The 19,289-nt window shown below is 49.0% G+C and overlaps 1 protein-coding gene across 1 annotated transcript; it reads left to right on the top strand.

Annotated features, from left to right (window-relative positions):
• Positions 1–705: 705 nt before the first annotated feature.
• DLX3 (distal-less homeobox 3) lies at positions 706–4,237 on the top strand. Its single transcript, XM_036753388.1, has 3 exons — positions 706–1,030; positions 1,990–2,180; positions 3,893–4,237. The coding sequence occupies exons 1-3, from the start codon at positions 706–708 to the stop codon at positions 4,235–4,237; spliced, it is 861 nt and encodes a 286-aa protein (XP_036609283.1).
• The last annotated feature ends 15,052 nt before the right edge of the window (positions 4,238–19,289 follow it).

Raw genomic sequence — 19,289 nt, 5'->3', positions numbered from 1 at the left:
CTTAATTAACATCATGCAGGGACCGTCTTCCCCGCCGCCGCCACACACGTATACACGCGCACCAGAGCTAGGCCCACAATCAAGCCCACGGTCGGACAGAGGCACACGTGGTCACTTTCAGGGGCTCTCAGAACCCATTCCCCTGCCCACCCTTCCCCACCCTCCAGTTCCTTTTGATTAATCGCCCCCCCGCCCCCGCCGACATAACATTTCAGAGACACTTCGGGTTTATTTGGGGGGGGGGGCGTGGGACTGACTGGAGGAGGACTAAGGGGCGTGTGTATATATGTGTTTAGGGTAACAACAAAGAGTGGGAGAGAGAGGCAGGGAGAGAGACGGAGAGAGGGAGACAGAAGTGTTTTGCCTTCAAGGCAATACTTCCAGCCAATCAGCGAGCAGCATCCACCCTCCCTGACTCCACAATTAAGCCCATAACCAGCCGGCCGGGCGGAGCTGGCAGCATTTGGCTGAGACGCGGGACGAGAGAGGCACCTAACGCCGGTCGGAGCAGGAGATGATCTGAAAGCCCCCTCGGCCTCCTCCTCCCCGGAGACCCGCGACATCGAGGCCCCCGCCTCCCCTCCCCTCCCCTTCTACTCACGACCTCCCCCCCACCGCCTTTTCCGCCTCTTCTCCTCCCTCTCGCTAGCTCGCCCCGGGTTGTAGCCACTTCGGGGGTGGCGCGGCGCCAGTCAGCCAGCAGCGATGAGTGGCTCCTTCGATCGCAAGCTCAGCAGCATCCTCACGGATATCTCCAGCTCACTCAGCTGCCATGCTGGCTCCAAGGACTCCCCCACTCTGCCGGAGTCTTCCGTCACGGACCTGGGCTACTATAGCGCGCCGCAGCACGACTACTACACGGGTCAACCTTATGGCCAGGCGGTGAATCCCTATGCCTACCACCATCAGTTCAATCTTAATGGGCTTGCAGGCACTGGCGCCTACTCGCCCAAATCGGAATATACCTATGGAGCCTCCTATCGGCAATACGGGGCTTACCGGGAGCAGCCGCTGCCAGCCCAAGATCCAGGTAAATGGGGATACGATCCAGAGGCTCGTATCCAAACTCCGAAGCGAATAAACTGCTCGGAGCTAGGAGCGGGCGCCTACTGCACGGTTGGCTGTAGGGGTGAGGGCGATAGGGATAGTTAAACAAGTGAAAAATGGTGGGTGTTAGAGGGCCCCTGGGATGAGCAGAGTGAAGTCACTCTGGAGATCGACTGAATGCTTGTTCGGGGAGCCAAGGAAAGAAAAAAGTTAAGGCTGAGAGAAAGGGCTGAAGAAGGGAGGACGGTGAGGGTCATGGGGCGGGGGGAGAGCAGGGAGAGAGATTTAAGAAATGAAACGAATCATGGGGAGAAAAGAAGGAAAAAAGAGAAAGGAAAACGTGTAAGAAGAAGATAAAGGGAGATGGAAAGAGAAGAAAAAGAGATCGAAAACGAAGAGAGAAGGCAATTAAAGGGGAAAGGAGAAAGAAGCTGAGCTGGTGATAGAAAAGGAGAGATGTAGGGACAGAGAGTTGGGGCAGAGACGGAGCAAAACAAGAGGCTAAACACAGAGCGGAAGAAGTTGAAAGAGACAGACGATGAGAAAGGGAACGAAAGTGTCCGGAGTTTCCAAAAAGACAACAGAGAAGAGTGAGAGAGAAGGAAGATATTGTAAAACTAGTTATGGGCGAGCCCGAGAGACACCCAGCCACGGAGAGATTGCTCAGCTGGAGAGACACCCAGACGGGATGGGGAGCTCCGAGCTGTGGGCGGCCCCGGGACCCAGCCCAAGTCTGGAAATTCAGTCCTGCCTGGCCCCAGCCCTCACCGGAGCCCTAGCTCCCTCCCTCGGGTCCTCATTTTGCCCAGCCCGGGTTTACAGAGGCTCAGGAGCTGGGGAAATCCCAGAGGGGAAGAAGGGAGGGCAACCCACAAGGGAGAATTAGAGGAGGGTAGTGAGGGATCTCTGGAGGCTGACCCATGCTCCTCCCTCCCCTTACAGTGTCGGTGAAGGAGGAGCCGGAGCCGGAGGTCCGAATGGTGAATGGGAAGCCCAAGAAGGTCAGGAAGCCTCGAACCATCTACTCTAGCTACCAGCTGGCGGCCTTGCAGCGCCGCTTCCAGAAGGCCCAGTACCTGGCACTGCCGGAGAGGGCCGAGTTGGCTGCCCAGCTGGGCCTCACCCAGACCCAAGTAAGGCTTCCTTCTTTCCAGATCCCCATAGCTGTATCCCCTGCTTCCCCCATTTAAGATATTCCTGTTTTCTGATCTCTCGCCTTTGGGCACCAAGAATTGGTGGGGGAGAGGGGGTGCGCGCTGTCTCTTTAAGATCTCAATTTATGAGATGCTGGTTTCCCCACTGTAGTCTGGCAGGAGAGAAAAGGGTACGGGGAGCAATTTAAGTATGGAAATCTATGGACAGCCCGTCTCGTTCTTAACTGCTGAGGTGTGTGTCCATCCTTGGGTTGGTGCTTTCATATTAGTATTAGAATGAGCGTTCATATTTGAGTGTTGGCCATGTGAGTAATACCTATGCATGAGTTTGACATGGAACAAAAACAGTGAACTCTGCTCCCCCCCATCAGACATTTCCATCCTTCCCCATTTGATCCAAGAATTCCTGATGGTTTACCTAATCAGGGTCCATTCCATGGCATCCCCTATATTGGACTACGCATGCATGGGTGTGCATATATCTTATTGTGTGTGTGTGTGTATAAGAGCGATAACATGCCTATATACATACACGTATCTGTATGTGTGTATTGAATGTATATAGTAGCAATGTAGATGTATGTATGTTTATATGTATATAAGTGTGTGTATATCTAAATGCATATGAATATATATATATATATACACATATATATTCTGCATCTGTATCTCTGCTGTGTCCCCAACACATTCTTGGTGAATCATAGAATTTTCATAGATTTAGAACTTGAAAGTTCTTAGAAATCATGTGGTTCAACCGCCCTCATTTTGCAAATTAGGAAACTGAGACACAGAGTGACATGACTTTCCCAAGGTCACATAGGTAGGTCGTAAATGACAAGGTGAGGATTTGAACTCAGTTCTTCTGACTCACTGCTTTTTGCCAGTGAACCACACTGTCACTGTACAGAAAGGGGAACCTCTAGCTCCAGGCCCCAGAAACACCTACTGCCACCTGACTGAGCTATGTCTCCCTTGCCTCTGCAAACCCAGGGCAGGAAGGAGAGACTGGTGGGAAAAGGCAAGAAACCTGACCTGGTTCAGAGGCTGGGCTCCAAAGCCCCCTGCACAGTTGCGATGCCCCTCAAATAGGCCCCAAAGAGAACTGGGGACTATTCAGGGCCCTTCCCACCCTATCCTGGCAGCAGCACTGTGCCCCTGAGGGGAGGGTTGCGGGACGCCTGGCTCCCTCCTAGTGTTGACAGGTGGGACGCTGCGTGGGGCCCAGCCGCTGGGAATCTGGGTCACCCAGTGAGAGAGCTGAATCATTGTTTGTCAGTGTCACGGGGTGGGGAGCAGTGTTCAGGAGGGGGATGCCCTAAGGGGAATTTGGGGAGTCATTGTTCACCTGCTCCCTGAGGCTTGGAAGGACAGATAAGGGTCCCCCAAGTCACCCCCCATGAACAATTCCTGAATCCCTCTGTGTATCCACATATTTGTGTTTGTGAGTGTGTGGTTGAATTTCTCTCAGTATGTGTCTGTGTATGTTATTGTTTGTGTGTATATAGCTGGGGGGGTGGTGTTTGTGCTTGTGGATGTATGTAGGTGTGTATTTGTCTGTGTATCTCTGAGTATATATAGGTATTTGATATGAAAGAGAACACTACTATCCCAATGCACCCCCAATCCCTCCTGCCCATGTCCCACTCCTTCTCGGCTCTGCACTAACTGATACTCCCTTTCTGTTCCAGGTGAAAATCTGGTTCCAGAACCGTAGGTCCAAGTTTAAGAAGCTCTACAAAAATGGGGAGGTACCCCTGGAGCATAGCCCTAACAACAGCGATTCCATGGCTTGCAACTCTCCCCCCTCTCCAGCCCTCTGGGACACCTCTTCCCACAGCACCTCGGCCCCAGCCCGGAGCCAGCTGCCCCCACCACTCCCCTATAGCGCCTCCCCCAGCTACCTGGACGACCCCACCAATTCCTGGTATCACACTCAGAACCTGAGCGGACCTCACTTACAGCAACCCCCTCCGCCTGCCACCCTGCATCACACTTCTCCTGGCCCCCCACCTAATAGTGGGGCTGTGTACTGAGGGTGACCCCTGTTCTGGGATCCTGGGGGAACCCAGACTCCCCACCCACTACCAACGAAGGACAACCCAGGACTGAGCCAGAGGAGCATCCGTCATGGCCGATACTCAGGAATCAGCAAGGAGTGGAAGGGGTAGGGAGAGGCCCCCCAATCTCCCTAGGCTACCCCCTTTCTTCAGGGATCTGGGTTCTTCCTGAACAACTTTATAGAAACCCAGGATTTCCCACACTGTTCCCTGCTGCCCCTGCCATGCTGTACCTGGCCCCCCAGATGTTGGGTCATGTTGTACTCAGCTGGGACAGTATCTTCCCTGGACGAATCTGGACAGGCTTTGGGAGGTTCCTGTCTTATAGGATTTGATACTTGCCTCATTTCTCTGGACTAGAGACTTTGGGGATGGAAAGCGGGAAGGGCAAGGTAGAGAGTGCTTGGAGGTATTGGCAAAGCCGTTGGGAGATTCTGGCTCATAGTCAGACCTTGCTCCTCCCTACCAGCTCTTGGAAAGACCATTTAATGAATTCCCTTGGTAAGAAGGCTAGAAGGAATGGGTGGAGGCTCTTTCTGTCCCCTCTGTCCTTCTCCACCTCCCTCAAACCCCATATTAGAATTGGGGGTTAAACCAAAGAAAAAACCCAGAGTGGGGAAAAGACTGATAATTTGTGGCCTTAAAGAAGGGAACCCGCTGAGTGGTTCTTTTTTTCTCTAGGACCCCAGACCCCTTCTCTGCTAGGGGTTCTTGAATAGATTTCCCCAGGGCTGTGTTTCTCGTTCAGTGTACAGAACTTTGCACAACTATGGTCTAAAAGCTGTTGAAAAATAGAAAACGAAGGGCATTGTTAAGAAATAGGACCAAACTCCCCTCTTGGGCATCTTCGCCTTCTCCTCCCACATTCCTACTTCATCTCTCCCTCCTCCAGTAAGTTGGTGATTTTTAGCCCCCAAACCTCAAGTCATGAAGAAAACCAGCCACCAAGAAAAAGTAACCGCCATCCCCTTCTGGGTGTCGGAGGAAACAAATTTCTCCCGGCTGGACTGGGTTGGAAAATGCCCAGTGAAAGGGAAGAGAAGGGGGATGGGATGGGAGGATGGCTGGCTCGGCTCCTTCCTCTTGGGCTGGGAGTACCTTGGGACTCTATGTCCCCCCCAGGGACCCCAAAAGCCATCTCTCCTACTCTTACTGTGGTAAAACACCAAAGAAAGGGGGGAACCCAAATACTGTAGAGATGTATATGTATATACATATACATATATAATATTTTTTTTAAGAGAGAGAAGCCACCTCCTTCTTGCTGTGGTTTCCTATTTATGTGCCTATTTCTTCCTGTACAGATCTTGCTGTGTGTAGAACTGAGAGAACAGGGTTGTTGGCGCCTGGTGGATTTTGGCTTGGTGTTGGGGCAGGGGTGGATGGGAAGGCAGGGAGATATGCGGGTCTCTGGGAATCCCACCCCAGGAGACAGCATGGCTCTGGCCAGCTCCCCCATCACTCCCCACCGCCCCCACCATCCTACTCTCCTCTTCCTTTGTGCTTTCTTACTGGACCCATCTTTATATCTGATATTAATAAAAAAAATTGAACCTAAAGGCTCATGGCTTAGCCACTAGCCCACTGGAGGTTGGGAAGGAGGGATCTGGGGTTAAAAGAGGGCTCATTCCCTGGATTGCAGAGCTGATGGTCCCTGGCTTGAGAGGAAATGGGTCTTCTAGGGAAGGTAGCATGAGCATTAATAACGGGCAAATCTCCTGTATATTTTCTGCCCACCATGTCAAAGCTGGTGAGTTGCCACCGGTGCTAGTGAAAGCAAGGACCCTGGTGCTTGGATCTGGGCTCTTAAGTCATTTCTTTGCTCTGGGGCTATACAGTGGTAGCAGTGGGGGAAACTTCAGAAAGGACCTCCGTTCTGAGGCCAAAAATTTATTAAGATATAGAATTTAGAGCTGGAAGGGATTTTAAGATCATCTAGACCAGGAATTCTTAAGCTTTTTTTGTATCACAGATGCCTTTAGTTGTCTGGTGAAATATTTGGACCCCTGGCTAGAGGATTTAAAAAATATATATAATTGAAGAAATTGCTTGTGTTCAGCTAGAAGTTAGTGAAAAGGAAGATGTATTTTTTCCATCCAAATTCATAGCACTCCCAGATCGATCCATGGGTCTGTGAGCCCCAAGTTAAGAATCTCTGCTGTAATCTTCACCCATTTTATAGATAAGAAAATTGAGAGGAGCAAAGGGCTGTTTCTAAGGTCACACAAGTAGCAGGTTCATGGAAGTAGTAAACAGAGCATATGTTTGCCAATCTCCCTCTTCTCTCTGACCCGCTCCCCCCCCTTCCCGTGTCAGGCCGATGCCCTGGGCAGGCAGGGCCCCAGGGACTCCACTCAGCGTGGCGTCCCCTGCCAGGCAGCTTGCCTCTGCTCTGCTGGCTACAGGGTCACCTGAGGGCTGCTCTTTGATCTCTGGCTCCTGACAGACATGCTTACACAGGCACTCCCCACCTCATTGTCCCCTCCCCCCCCCTTGTAGCCCCTCACCCCCTGCATCTTAAAGGGCTGGTATCTGGTCTAGCTGAGCATCCAGTTTGTGGGGAGGAAGGGAGGGTGCTAAAGACAGGGGCACCCTCTCCAGCTCCCTTCACCTCCTCCCTTGCTGGCAGGGACCCCAGGCAAATGGGACTTGAGCTGGGGATAGCGATGGTGACGGGAGATAAACAAACGACCTAATGTCTGAAGGCGGTGGGTTCCGTGTTTACCTTCCCCGGGAGAGAACCAAGCCCTGACTCAGAACCCTCTCTCCCTGCTTGAGCGACCAGGGCCAGCGCTGCTGGCCTCCGAGCTTCCCACCTCTCAGTCTTCTGGGCTGGCTGGGTGCCCTGCTCCCTCCCCAACATAACCTCCACCCTCTTCAGCCCCCAAGCTCTGGGGCCTTTCAAAGGAAGCTGCGCAGCTGGGTGAAGAAGGCACTGAGTTCACTGGGCAGCTAGACGGGGAGGACCAAGAATCATGCACATGTACACATACATTCAACAACATAGCATCACACGGGCTCATGTGCCAAGAAACACAGCAATCTAGCTCTCCCGTGCAAACATGTAATGGGGCACAGAACTGTCTTACTGCCGTGTATGTACACAGGAGGGCAAACCAAGTAATAGGGACGTGTCAGATTTATTCACACCGAGCAGCTCACATACTACCACACACCAATAGAGATAAACACATACACACACATACACACACACACACACACACACACACACACACACACACACAGAAAAAAAAACACCTAAAGCATTGCGCCAACAGAATCACACGCATATCATCCCGAACACAGAAACACTCAAAAGAAAAAGCCGCAGAGCGCCAACAGATTTAGATTCAGAGACACACACATGTCATCATACACACAGATGTAGAAACACATGGACAAACACCCCAGATAAACGGCAGCATCCCACCGGTACAGAGAGATGTTGATACATGAGACACACACGCCTCCCATGTGGACATAGATGTACACACAAAACCCACAGAACACCATTATATTATACACACATACAGACACCTATAGAATTTATGATCAGAAGGAACCTTTGAGGTCATCTCATCCAGCAAACACAAACAAAGAAGCAGAGTTTTATTTCCCAGGCACACACCCTTCTCATACACAGACAGGCAGCACTCGTGGAGGTCATTCAGATACATTTTGAAGGATTCAGAAATCCTGAGACAGGCCTAGCAGGACCCTCCAGGAAGTGGTAGGAGGGAAGGAGGTCCCAAAGCCTTACCAGGCTGGGTTGGCAAGGGTTAAGGTGGCAGCTGCCAGGCGGGGCTTGAGTGGAGCAGTTTGGTTTGAGGGCTGCGTGCAGGCGGGTGGGAGCAGCAGTGAGGCGGCAGGCGGGCAGACTTGCTGGAGACACTGCATTTTATTAGGGCTGGGCTGCCAGCAAAGGGAGGGAATGAAAAAAAAAAGGCAGAAGGAAAGAAAGGAAAAGAAAGAAAGGAGGAGAGGGCGGGTAGGCAGCCTGCAGGATGAAAGGATGTTGTAAACTCCCTAATACCTCCCTGCTCATCCCAGGGCCCGCAGTCAGGCTGGATTAACAGCCCTGGTGACCTCCTGCTGGGGTCAGCCCCACCCCATGACCTCCCTTTCCTCCTCCTCCTCCTCCTCCTTCTCCTTCTCCTCCTCCCTTCCCCCAAGCCTGCCTGACCAGCTTCTCTTCACGCCCCCCCCTTTCCACAAGCATCCTTATGGGGGTGGGGCAAGGGCACCAGGGAAAGACAGGGGTAGTGGGAAGGGGGCTGGACCAAGCTAGGATGGGGATGGGGGGGACACTTCCCTGCTATAGGGACTGGCAGGAGGCCAGAATTGAGGAGGGTGGAGCAGCCATTGGCAAATGCCCCTGGGATGGTGAGGAGGCCAGTGGGATGAATGCCCAGTTCCCCAGACCTGGCCCTCCTGGGCCACACCTGTTGCCTCCTACCATGTTCAGGGGACTAGTCCAGCTGCCACAGGGAGCCCCTCTCCTCCACCTCTTTAGGTAATGCTTGGGAGAGAGAGAGGGAGTACCTCTAGTACTAGGATATCACAGAAGTTGGAAAGGATCTCAGTGTGGCCATCCAGTTCAAACTCTTACTAGAAGAAAAAACATGCCCCCCTACCCGCCCTCCCAGCATAGCCAATAAGTGGTCAGCCAGGTTCAGTGTCCAGTGGCACTGGCACATCCTTTGCTTCAGGTTAGAGAGCCCCTCCCCTCCATACTACACCCTCATCAAGGCTGAGCTACCCTCCCTCAATCTCTCTCTCCTGGTATCATATCTGGTGATCCAAGTTGCTGCTGTCCTTTCTCCTGCAATGTACACAGTCCTTCCCAGGAGATTGCCAGGGAGTCACCTTTCATTTCCTCCATTATATCCCAGTGCTTAGCACAGTGCCTGGCACATAGTAGGTGCTTAATAAATGCTTATTGAATGATTGAATCAACCTTAATTCCCCACTTATCACATACTATGGAAAGAGTCTTGGACTTGGAGTCAAGAAAACCAGGTCCAAATCCCAGCTCCTCTACTGTGTGACCTTGGGAAAGTCATTTGCCCTTTCTGAGCCTCAGTTTCCTCATATGTAAAATGAAGGGTTTGGATTTGAAGATCTCAAGTTCTCTTCTGGCTCTAAATTTATGATTCCATAATTCCATAAGCCTTTAAATCTGTACCATAGAGAAAGAGAGAGAACCATGGTCCAGGAGACTACCCTGGGTCCAAAGGGGGCAGAAACCTGGGAAGAGATTTTCCTGAGGGCAGGTTCAAGGAAACTCTTTTTCAATAGCCCCACTCCTCTTATTGTCATCTCCCCCTCCCCATTTTGTTCTAACTACCAACTCAATTCAGAGTTTGGATTCAAATATAGGACTCAGCAGGACTCTGGCTATAAAAGATGAATTGGTCTGACATAAAAAAATACACTCCCCACCAATTTGGGTTCAGTGGCCAGGCCCCTGGGAGGGGAGAGAATGGACTGAGGGTCCCTAAATCTGTCAACTGAGAAAGGATGATCCCCAGCCCTCTTGAAGTTGGCCTGGCCCCTTCGATTGCACCAGAATAGACTTTAATTCTCCCCTTCCCCAGCAGGGATGAGATGGTCTCCAAAAACCTCAGTTTGATAGTTTTTAACCCTTCAGCTGGAAATAGGAGAGCTCTCTAAAATTCCAGGCCTCAAAGTTAGATAGTCCCTAACTTGTCAACTAGTACAGTATCTAACTGCTTTGTGGCAAGCTTGTACCTAATGTTGGCAACTGAGAATGCCACATCATTGAATCTCTCCCAAGCAGATAGTCCCTAACTCCCTTCGGCACTGCCCTCATTTCCCTACGGGGGGCCCACAGAGGGCTGGGTGAACCTAGGGGGAAGTGATACTCTTGGCCTTTACAGGACCCTGGCATTACTGCCAAGCAAGGCCCACTAGTAGGTGGGTTCTCAGTCTCCATGCATCAAAGTGGTCTTGTGGACCTCCTCCTCTTTTTAAACCTCAGCATCCACCCTCCCATCATCCCTCCCATAACATGTAGCATAACAATGCCCAGAGCTGTCCTTTCTGAGTTGGGCTGGGACTCTGGGCTGAAATCACCAGTTCTTGCTTTTTGGGAACTTGGCAGCTGGGACTCGGACCCTCAGTTCACTCCTCATCCCAGACTCTGGGCTCTAGCCCCGGCTGGTTGTGTCAGTCCAAGTTGCATCAACCTGCCCCTGGGGGAGCTCTGCATCTGTGGGGGGTGGGGAGCCCCTACCAGTACTCTGGCCTCTGTTTTCCCATCTCTAATTACACTGCACTAATCATCTTAATAGGCTGTTTACCAACTACCAGAAAAGCCTAGGATCCAGAGACACAAAAGCCAAGAGTGCTAAGAGATCAGTTTTACCAGCCTCGGGGAGGCTAGGGTGCAAAGGAGGCATTGGGAATTTACCCTGACCTAGAGGAAATGGCATGAGGTAAGGGTGGGACTCAGATCTGAAGGGGGAGCCAGACAAATGTGGGCACTGAGTGAGACAAGCACACTTGCCTTGTGCTGTCCCATCATGCCTCAGGTGTGGGTAATTCAGAGTGCCTGGACCCAAGTCATCTCTGCCCATGGTCTCCTGAACCCCCTTCCCCTGGGAATCTGCATGATCAGCAGAGGCAGGGTACTGGGGGTGGGGTGGGGGTGGGACGGGTCTTTTCTAAAGCTCTGAGGGCTTTAGGACTAAGGTCAGTGATTTGGGGTGAAGAGGGACTGGTTGGGAGCCTGGGATGCTAGAATCCCTGAGGAACTGTGAAGCCATGAGTATACCTGACATTCAGATGGCACATGAAAGATAACAACATTTGTATGGTGCATGTATCATTGAGAGTCAGGATGGCATAATGCTGAGAAGGCTGACCTCAAAGTTAGGAAAACCTGGGTTCATGGCCTACTTCTGACACATACTCCTTACATGACCCTGGGTGAGTCACCTAAAACTCTTTTCCATTTCCAAGGCAACTTTTTAAAACTGTAAATTACAGAAGAGTTACTGATCTGCATTGGTGGAGAAAAGTTTCCACATGGGGAATTCCCTTGACTGAAAAAATCAAGGGAGGGAAAAAAAGGGAGGGAAAGTATCATTGACCCACTTTTCAGATGAGAAAACTCAAGTATAGGAAAGTAAAGTGACCTTTCCAAGGTCATAAGCTCATAGATTTTAAACTGGAAGGGGTGGGCCCAATCTCTTTAATTTACAGATGAAGAAACTAAGGCTAAGAAAGGTTAAGTGACTTACCCAGGGTCCCACAGATAGTAATTATCAGAATTGGGATTTGAACACGGAGCTCAAGGCTCTAAAACTCAGTGCTTTTCTTATTTCAACACATGGTGGGAGCTGTTAGAAAGAAAGATTCCTGGATCTCCATGCCACTTTGAAACAGACCTCTCTCTTGGCATCAGGGCTTCTCCTCTTCACTTGAATCAGACATTTTAGGGAGAAGAGCATGAGTGATGTCCACAAACACACTCGAAAATTGCTTTGGGATTAGAGGAGTGTTCCAAGTGTGAGCAGGAGTGGTCATAGTGGCCAGGACTGTGATATTAGAGCAAGGGAAGCTGGAGACTCCCACCAAGAGATCCCCAACAATTACCAACTGAAGCAAAGGGAGAAAGGAATAAACAAAACCAGGTAGGCACAAGAGAATCTAAATTTAGAGCTAGAAGGAACACTGGAAATTGTCAAGTGCAACCCCCCTCATTCTTCAGATGAAAAGTGGAGTCCAAGAAAGTAGAAGTCATTTGCCCAAGGTGACATAGAGCCTGAACCGGAGTCATGATTTAAATTCAGGTCTTCTGACTCCAAACCCAGTACTTTTTATGCTGCTCCTTGCCAGAGAATAAAATCCATTTATGTTCTAAAAGCATGGGCTCCCCAAAGGAAGACTTAGGGAGTCAGTCAACAGCTTCTCTCCAGACTCTGGATTGAACACCCCTTGTAGACAGAGCTCTGTATGAGTCTGGAAAGGAAGGAAGGAAGGGAGGGAGGAAGGAAGGAAGGAAAGAAGGAAAGAGGAAGGAAGGAGAAAGGGCGAGAGGGAGGGAGGGAAGGAGGGAAGAAGGGAAGGAAGGAAAGAAGGAAGGGAGGAAGGCAGGGAGGGAGTGAGGGAAGGAAGGAGGAGAAAGGATGGGAGGGAGGAAAGAAGGGAGAGACAAAGGGAGGGAGGAAAAAAAGGAGGAGAAAGGAAGGGAGAGATCAAGTGAGGAAGGAAGGAAAGAAGGGAGGGAGGGAGAAAGGAGGAAGGGAAAAAGAAGTGGGGGAGAAGGAAGGAAAATGCATTTATGAAGGGCTTACTATATGCAAAACATTCTGCTAAGCACTGGGGATATAAATGAAAGGTGAGACAGCCCCTGCCTTCACGGGGCTCACATTCAGACTGGGGAGACAACACATCTAGACAGTTTCAGCTGCAAGTCAGATGGACAGGTCCCATGATCCTTGAGGTGCCTCAGCAAGTGGGGGAGCATTCAGTTGAAGGAAGGGCTGCGGCCCTGGCCCTAGGAAAGCTCCCATTCTGAAGGAGGAGACAGGATATACACTTGGGGAACAGAGAGCAAGGCATATGAACAAATGAATAGGGTTAGTATAGACCTCAGCACTGAGCTAGGTTTGGGGGTGGGGAAGGTTGGAGGAAAAATCGGAATGGAACTGAATCAGGGAAGGCTTCCTGGAGGAGGAAGTGAGAAAGAAGGTGAAGAAACAAGTTGGGGAAAGCTGAGGCAGAAGAGAATGAGGCATCTGGGTGTGTAGAGATTGTGGGAGACAGTGCAGAGGTACAGGGGAGGGGGCTTAGATGAGAAAGGAGGAAAGACCGGAAAGGAAGGTTAGACTGGCAGAAGGGCCAAAGTGGAAGACCCTCAGGAGAGGGGACAAGAGTGCCCAGATTCTTGTTTTTTTTTTTTTCCCCTGGGGCAACTTCATTTGGGATTTGCAAAATGTGCTGACTAAGCGGGGGAACTAAGACTCCACCCTGAGGGATTAGCTGGGGCTGGGGAGGGGGGGGGAACGTTAGGGTGGGGAGGGGGGAAGGCCATTCTCCCACTCACATTGCACCTGGCAAACAGCACCATGCCCTGCCCAACATGCCAAGGGCACACAGCCATAGCATGCAATGTGTGTGGCACCCCTTCCACACCCCACCTCCCAGCCCTCCCAAGGACCAGAGTTAGTGCTTCCCTGAGCAAGTAAGACAATGGCCCAGAAGGATTAAAGTGACTTGCCTCAGGTGGCAGTGATGGGGGGATGGAGTAAGGCGAGATTTAGGGAGGCGGCTTGGCGGGGTCACTGGAAGTATGGGGTTAGGGATCAGAGGTGGGGAGGAAGGAGTTCAGAAAACCAGCTCTCAAAGCTCTGCCTCTTACGATCTTACGATCTTACGTCGAAGGCTTCGACCCACACTAGAGGCTGTGATAATGATAACAGTCACAAGGACAAGAAGCTGTTTACATTTATGTAGCGCGTTAAGGTTTGGAAAACCATTTCCACGCATTATCTCATTTGACCCTCACCACAAACCTTCGAGATAGGCTTTATTGTCATCTCCATTCTACAGATGAGGGTCAGAAAAGTTCAGTGACTTGCCCATGGTCACTGAGCTTGCAAGAGTCCTAGGAAGGACTCAAACCCAGTTCTTCTGATCTCCAAATTCAGCTCTCCATCCTTATCCAGGGGCAGGGAATCTGCGGCCTCGGGGTCACACTTGGCCGTCTAGGTGTGACCCCGAGGCCGCAGGTTCCACACCTCTGAGTGTGCTCTGGTAGTTCTCAGATGGCGGGAAAGGAAAAGATTTGGAATAGGGTTGCTAGACAAAGATGGGGATGGAAAAACATTGAGTAAGGAAGGTATACCTTCCTTCTCCTGTCTAATCAGGCCTCAAATGTGGGTAATTCCAAGTCCTTAGACGCATGTCATCTATGCAGAGGGTTTCTTAGACCTTATTTGACTGTTCCCTTGCCCCCCAGGGAAATCCTCATCTAACCTGAACTAGCCCCACACGGACATATGCAACTCTCTACAGAGAGATACCTAACAACCACATGGAGGGAAGTGGGGCGTGGGGGTGGGGAGACAGAGAGAGACAGAGATAGGAAGAGATAAAAGACAGACAGAAAGATGGGGAAGGAGGGAGGGAGGGAGAAAGAGAAAAAGAGAGAGAGAGAGAGAGAGAGAGAAGAGAGAGTTGAGGGAATGAGGAGGGGAGTGAGATGGAATAATAGAGGAAAATAGAGCAGAGAAAGAGAAAAAGAGAGAAGTACAAAACAGAATGGGAAGTTGGAACACTTCTGCCACTCACTGCCCTTCTTGAGTCTTCAGTCTTCCTTCTTTGTATAATGAGAGGATTGGGTTAATAATTTTTAAATTTGCCTTTCAGCTCTGGCATTCTATATTTTGTAATTCTAGGAGACAGGAAGAGGTGTGTAGTGAGAGAAAAAAAAAGCAGGATTTGAGAGGGTTTGAAAGAGGAGGAGTAGGAGCTACACCCCTTAGAATTCAATCACAAGGTGATCTGTAATACTAATGTTCTGTAAGTAGTAATGAAGGGAATGGTTTCCGAAACCCTTAGGAAGTCTTGTATAAACTGATGCAGAGTGAAGTGAGCAAAACCAGGAGGACAACTTACACAGTAATGGCGATGTTGCAAAGGTAATCAACTTTGAAAGACTTAGTGATGTAAAACAAAATAAATCAATACAATATTCATTTTTTTTTTAAAGAATTCAATCCTAACAGATGAAAAGAGCTTGTCTATGGAGCCAGAATACCAGGGTTTGAAATATGTGTCTGCTACTAAATAGATGTCTTCAAAGACATCTAAGAAGATGACCTTCAAAATAATTTCATCGCTGGGCCTCAGTTTCCCTATCAGTAAAATGACAGAGTTGGACTAAATAATGTATCAGATCTTTTTTCTGCTGTTCACATTGTCTACCCTAAAAGACTGTAAGCTCCTTTATATCCGAGAGGGTTTCCTTTTTTCTTTGGATATTCCCAGTGCCTATGGCTGAGCAGGTTCTTTTAAAATACTTATTAAAAATAAATCAGTTAATTAAAAAACAAAATAAAAATGCTTATTAACAGATTAACTGCTGAATTCTAGCAGTAAATCCTATGGCCCTGAGTCTTTTGCAAGGAGGCTCCCACCATCTGAAACATCACTAAACCAATCCACTCTAAGAACATCAGAGTAGTCGGGTAATTAGAAGATAAGAACTTTGGGATGATAGCTTAGTGGTTAGGGGTATGTCAATGATGGGAGGGAAGGGTGTTATTGATAGGATCATCCCCTTATCCTTAAGAAGTGTGTTCACTATCTGACATCCATCATGCCAGAACTGTCCTCTTTCTCTCACGGCAACTGCCTTCAGGCTCCCACCCTTCCCTACTTATACTCCTTGTGGGAAAACCAAGGAAGGAAGAGGGCACATGAGACTGGGGTGAGAGGGTGTGTCTAGAGATGGCTTGGGGAACACCCAGTATGTGGGTGACATTGTTTGCAAGGATAGCTCTACCATCTAAGATATCACTAAACAAGACCCAGTCTGAGACCAGGAACTCTGGGATTCCTGAATGGGGCAGGAAGTTGGATATAATGACTCATAAGATCCCCCTACCTCTGAGAGTCCATGACAAGTCAGAAACAGGGCTCTCTCTATTTAGAATCCCAACCACTCAGAATGCATTCCATATGCTCTCTGGGATGTTGCTTTTTTCCATGATGGCCAGGATGGTTACATACCCCATGTATACACACATGACATGTGAAAATACAGGTACAGAAAACAATCCTCCCACAAAGACCCACATATACATATACTCACAAACAGCCACACAAATGCATAAACATGTGAACATATGCACTCATACCTGTACATGTACACAACCTCCTGTGGTAGTAAATACAAGCCCAGTGGATCCCTCAATGGGCCCAAACCTAGAAATCCAAGGATATTAAAAAACCCCTGAACAGGATGCTCCTCCCACTTTTTTGTGTAAGGGCCCTTTGGTAGTCGGGCAAAGCCTATGGACCTCTTTTCAGAATAATGGTTTGTTTTTTTTAATAGTATGTTGTTTTTTTCCAATTATATGTAAAGACAATTTTTAGCACAAAATGCTTTAAAAGTGTAAAATAAAATACCTAGGCTTACAGAGGTAACCAATTATATCAAAATATAATTATTAACATTTATTTAAAAGACTGATGGTATACAGAACAGTGTTTTAAATGTGTAAAATAAAATACATAAGCTTACAAAGGTAACTAATTATGTCAAAATATAATTATTAACATTTATTTAAAAGACCGATGGTGCAGTTCTGGAATCAGGAAGACCTGAGTTCAAATCTGCCCTCAGACACTTCCTAGTTGTATGACCCTAGGCAAGTCACTTAACCCTGTTTGCTTCACTTTCCCCAACTGTCTAATGAACTGGAGAAGGAAATGGCAAACCACTCCAGTGTCTTTACCAGGAAAACCCCAAATGGGGTCATAGTCAGACATGACTGAAGTGACTGAACAAAAACCAAAAAAAATAAATAAATAAATTCAAGGACCCTAGATCAAGAACCCCTGATGTAGAAGATGAATGAATCATTGGCCCTCTCTTCATGGATTATCAGGCACAGAAGAGCATGTGGTACAGTGGATATGGAACTGGCCTTAGATACAGGAAGACCTCTGACACATACTGGATAGAACTCTAGATAAATTTCAGATTATAAAGTGAAGAGGAGATGCTGAGCTGCCCACATAGAGGGAGCTCCCTATCTATAGGTTCCTAACCCTACTGGGCATAACCTAAGAGGCCTGGCTCTTGCCTTAGGGAGCCATGCAGCCAAAGTCACAGACACATGTATAAAGAACAAACTGACAATGAAATAAAGATTTTAAACAGTAGCTTCTATCTACCTGATGTGTTAAACATTTGGCACAGAGAAAGAGAAGGGGTACCCACAGTCAGATTGGGTGGGACCTGGAGGCAACAGGCTGCACTCAATCCAAGAGGGCTTCCCGGAGGAGAATTCAGATATTGATTTGTGGTATGGGGAGTGGGGTGCACAATGGCACCCCTTTCATTTCTCAGGTAATATCAGAGGCACAGAGGCAGAGGGCTGATCTTCCTGGGAGATGAGCTCCTATGGACAGTCACCCTAGTGGAGGACAAGGAGAAAAGAAGGGGAAAAGGAAGAATTTTAGGGCAAGCCAAATTGTCAGTGACCGCTTGTCTTGATCCCCTCGCACCGTGGAGTGCAACAGGAAAGAACTGGAGAAAGGTGCTTTGGTAACTCCCCCCTAGTCTGAGTTTCTCTGGGATCTGTTGGGGCAAAGAATTCCCCAGCACCAGGCCTGGGAGGAGAGGTTTGTGGCAGGCCTTAGCTTGCAGAGACCAGTGAGGAGGCAGCTCAGGCCAGAGTGGTCTGATAGGTATAAGCCATGGTGGGGGCTGGGGCAGGGGAGCCCCGAAGGGAGAGAGAGAAGGGTCAGGAAAGGAGTCCAAGGATTAGGGTATGACTGCTTCCCCCTCTGTCCTTCTCACTCTGCTTCCACTTAGGACAGAGAACTCACTAAAGCCAAGGCTCTGCTGGCTCCCTGGTCTCACGACGCTAAATGAAAATGACCATTGTGTATGGTCATCAATCGTGGGAGGAAAAGGGAGAAGTCATAGTGAAGATATGATGGCTACCAACCAAGAAGCTAGCTGGGCACAGCAGAAAGAGCTCTGCCTCCAGAACTGAAGAACCTGGGTTCAAGTCCTGTAACACAAGCAAGTCATTCACCTCCCCGGGCCTCTGTAAAAATAAAGGATTGGACTAAATGGCCCTTTTAGATCTACTCTCAGAAGGAAAGTAGAAAACCTGGTATAGTTTTGGGAATCTGGACTGTCAAAAAGAAGTCATGGGGATTCTAGGTTGAATTAACTGGTGCATACATTTGCTCCCTTGTTTGTGTAGCTGTCCCATCCTCCCGATCCCCTAGGGAGAAAAGGGAAGCTCTTTGAGGGTAGGGACTAGGTTGTCTTTTCCTTTTTCTATCTACACTACTACTATAGTATATATAGAGTGCTACTACTATATTACCACTACTATAGAGCCTTGCATATAGTAAGTGCTTAATAATTGCTTGTCAGAATGTTAAATATATTCTGAATGACTAGGGTGATGGTTGGGGGAGTGGAGCAGGTGAGTATAGAATTCCCTTCTCTTTCAGAAAAGTTCTTCTTTAGGTCTCACTTTTGTTTCAGCCAAAACCTCCCAAAACTGTCAACTCTAACTTGATTCTGCCCTGGTAGAAAAGCCACCTGAGTATCCCTGTAGATGACAGAGACAAGAGATCTACCTAGCCAAAGAGCTAACCATCTTTCTGTTCCAGGGGGTCCAACATTTGAAATTCCTAGGACAACATCTGGAATCCTGAGCAGTAAGAGGCAGGTAGGGTTTTGGACATTGCCTTTCCCCCAAACACACCCTACAGCAGCCCCACGATGCCAGACCATGAGGGTAGAATAGGCTGGAGGAGGAGGCAGACAAGGTAGGGAAAATTAGGCCAGAGCTACTTCTCACAGCTTCTCTTCTCCTTTTCTTAGAAAAGCCAGTCCTGTACCCCCACCACCCCACCCTTTAGTTTCCAGACCCCATTTCCCTCTGAAAATGTAGCTCCCAGGGAGGCCTATGGAAATGAGCAAAAATACCATTTTAGGGGAAACTGCACAGGAGCTGGAAAGGATACCAGTCTCTTAGAGCCTAGTTTGGGATTTGAAATTGGTGTCTTAATTGGGCCTATTAAGCTGAGACCCTGTGGATAGAGTCTAGGGCTGGGAGAGAAGTAGGCTCAGGCAGAGGCAGACTAGGGCTCTTGCTCAGGGAAACAGCTAACATGGGCCTTGTGGAACAAAGGAACCAAACTCTTAATAAAATTAGTGGCTTTCTGAGGCCACTCAGCTGCCCTCCCCTGCTGTTCACCAGGAAAATATTCTCATAGCAATTCCAGAGCCAGGGAAGGGAGG

The sequence above is a fragment of the Trichosurus vulpecula genome, chromosome 4 (genome assembly GCF_011100635.1).
Source record: "Trichosurus vulpecula isolate mTriVul1 chromosome 4, mTriVul1.pri, whole genome shotgun sequence".
Taxonomy (NCBI): Eukaryota; Metazoa; Chordata; class Mammalia; order Diprotodontia; family Phalangeridae; genus Trichosurus; species Trichosurus vulpecula.
The sequence above is the reverse complement of the archived record's forward strand: the minus strand, read 5'-3'. Positions and strand labels throughout refer to the sequence as shown.

Bases quoted from the DNA above. Each gene is read 5' to 3' on its own strand.
- DLX3 (XM_036753388.1), top strand. From the start codon at position 706: ATGAGTGGCTCCTTCGATCGCAAGCTCAGCAGCATCCTCACGGATATC. The intron at 1,031-1,989 runs GTAAATGGGGAT...CTCCCCTTACAG, and splicing joins GCTGCCAGCCCAAGATCCAG to TGTCGGTGAAGGAGGAGCCG. The intron at 2,181-3,892 runs GTAAGGCTTCCT...TTTCTGTTCCAG, and splicing joins TGGGCCTCACCCAGACCCAA to GTGAAAATCTGGTTCCAGAA.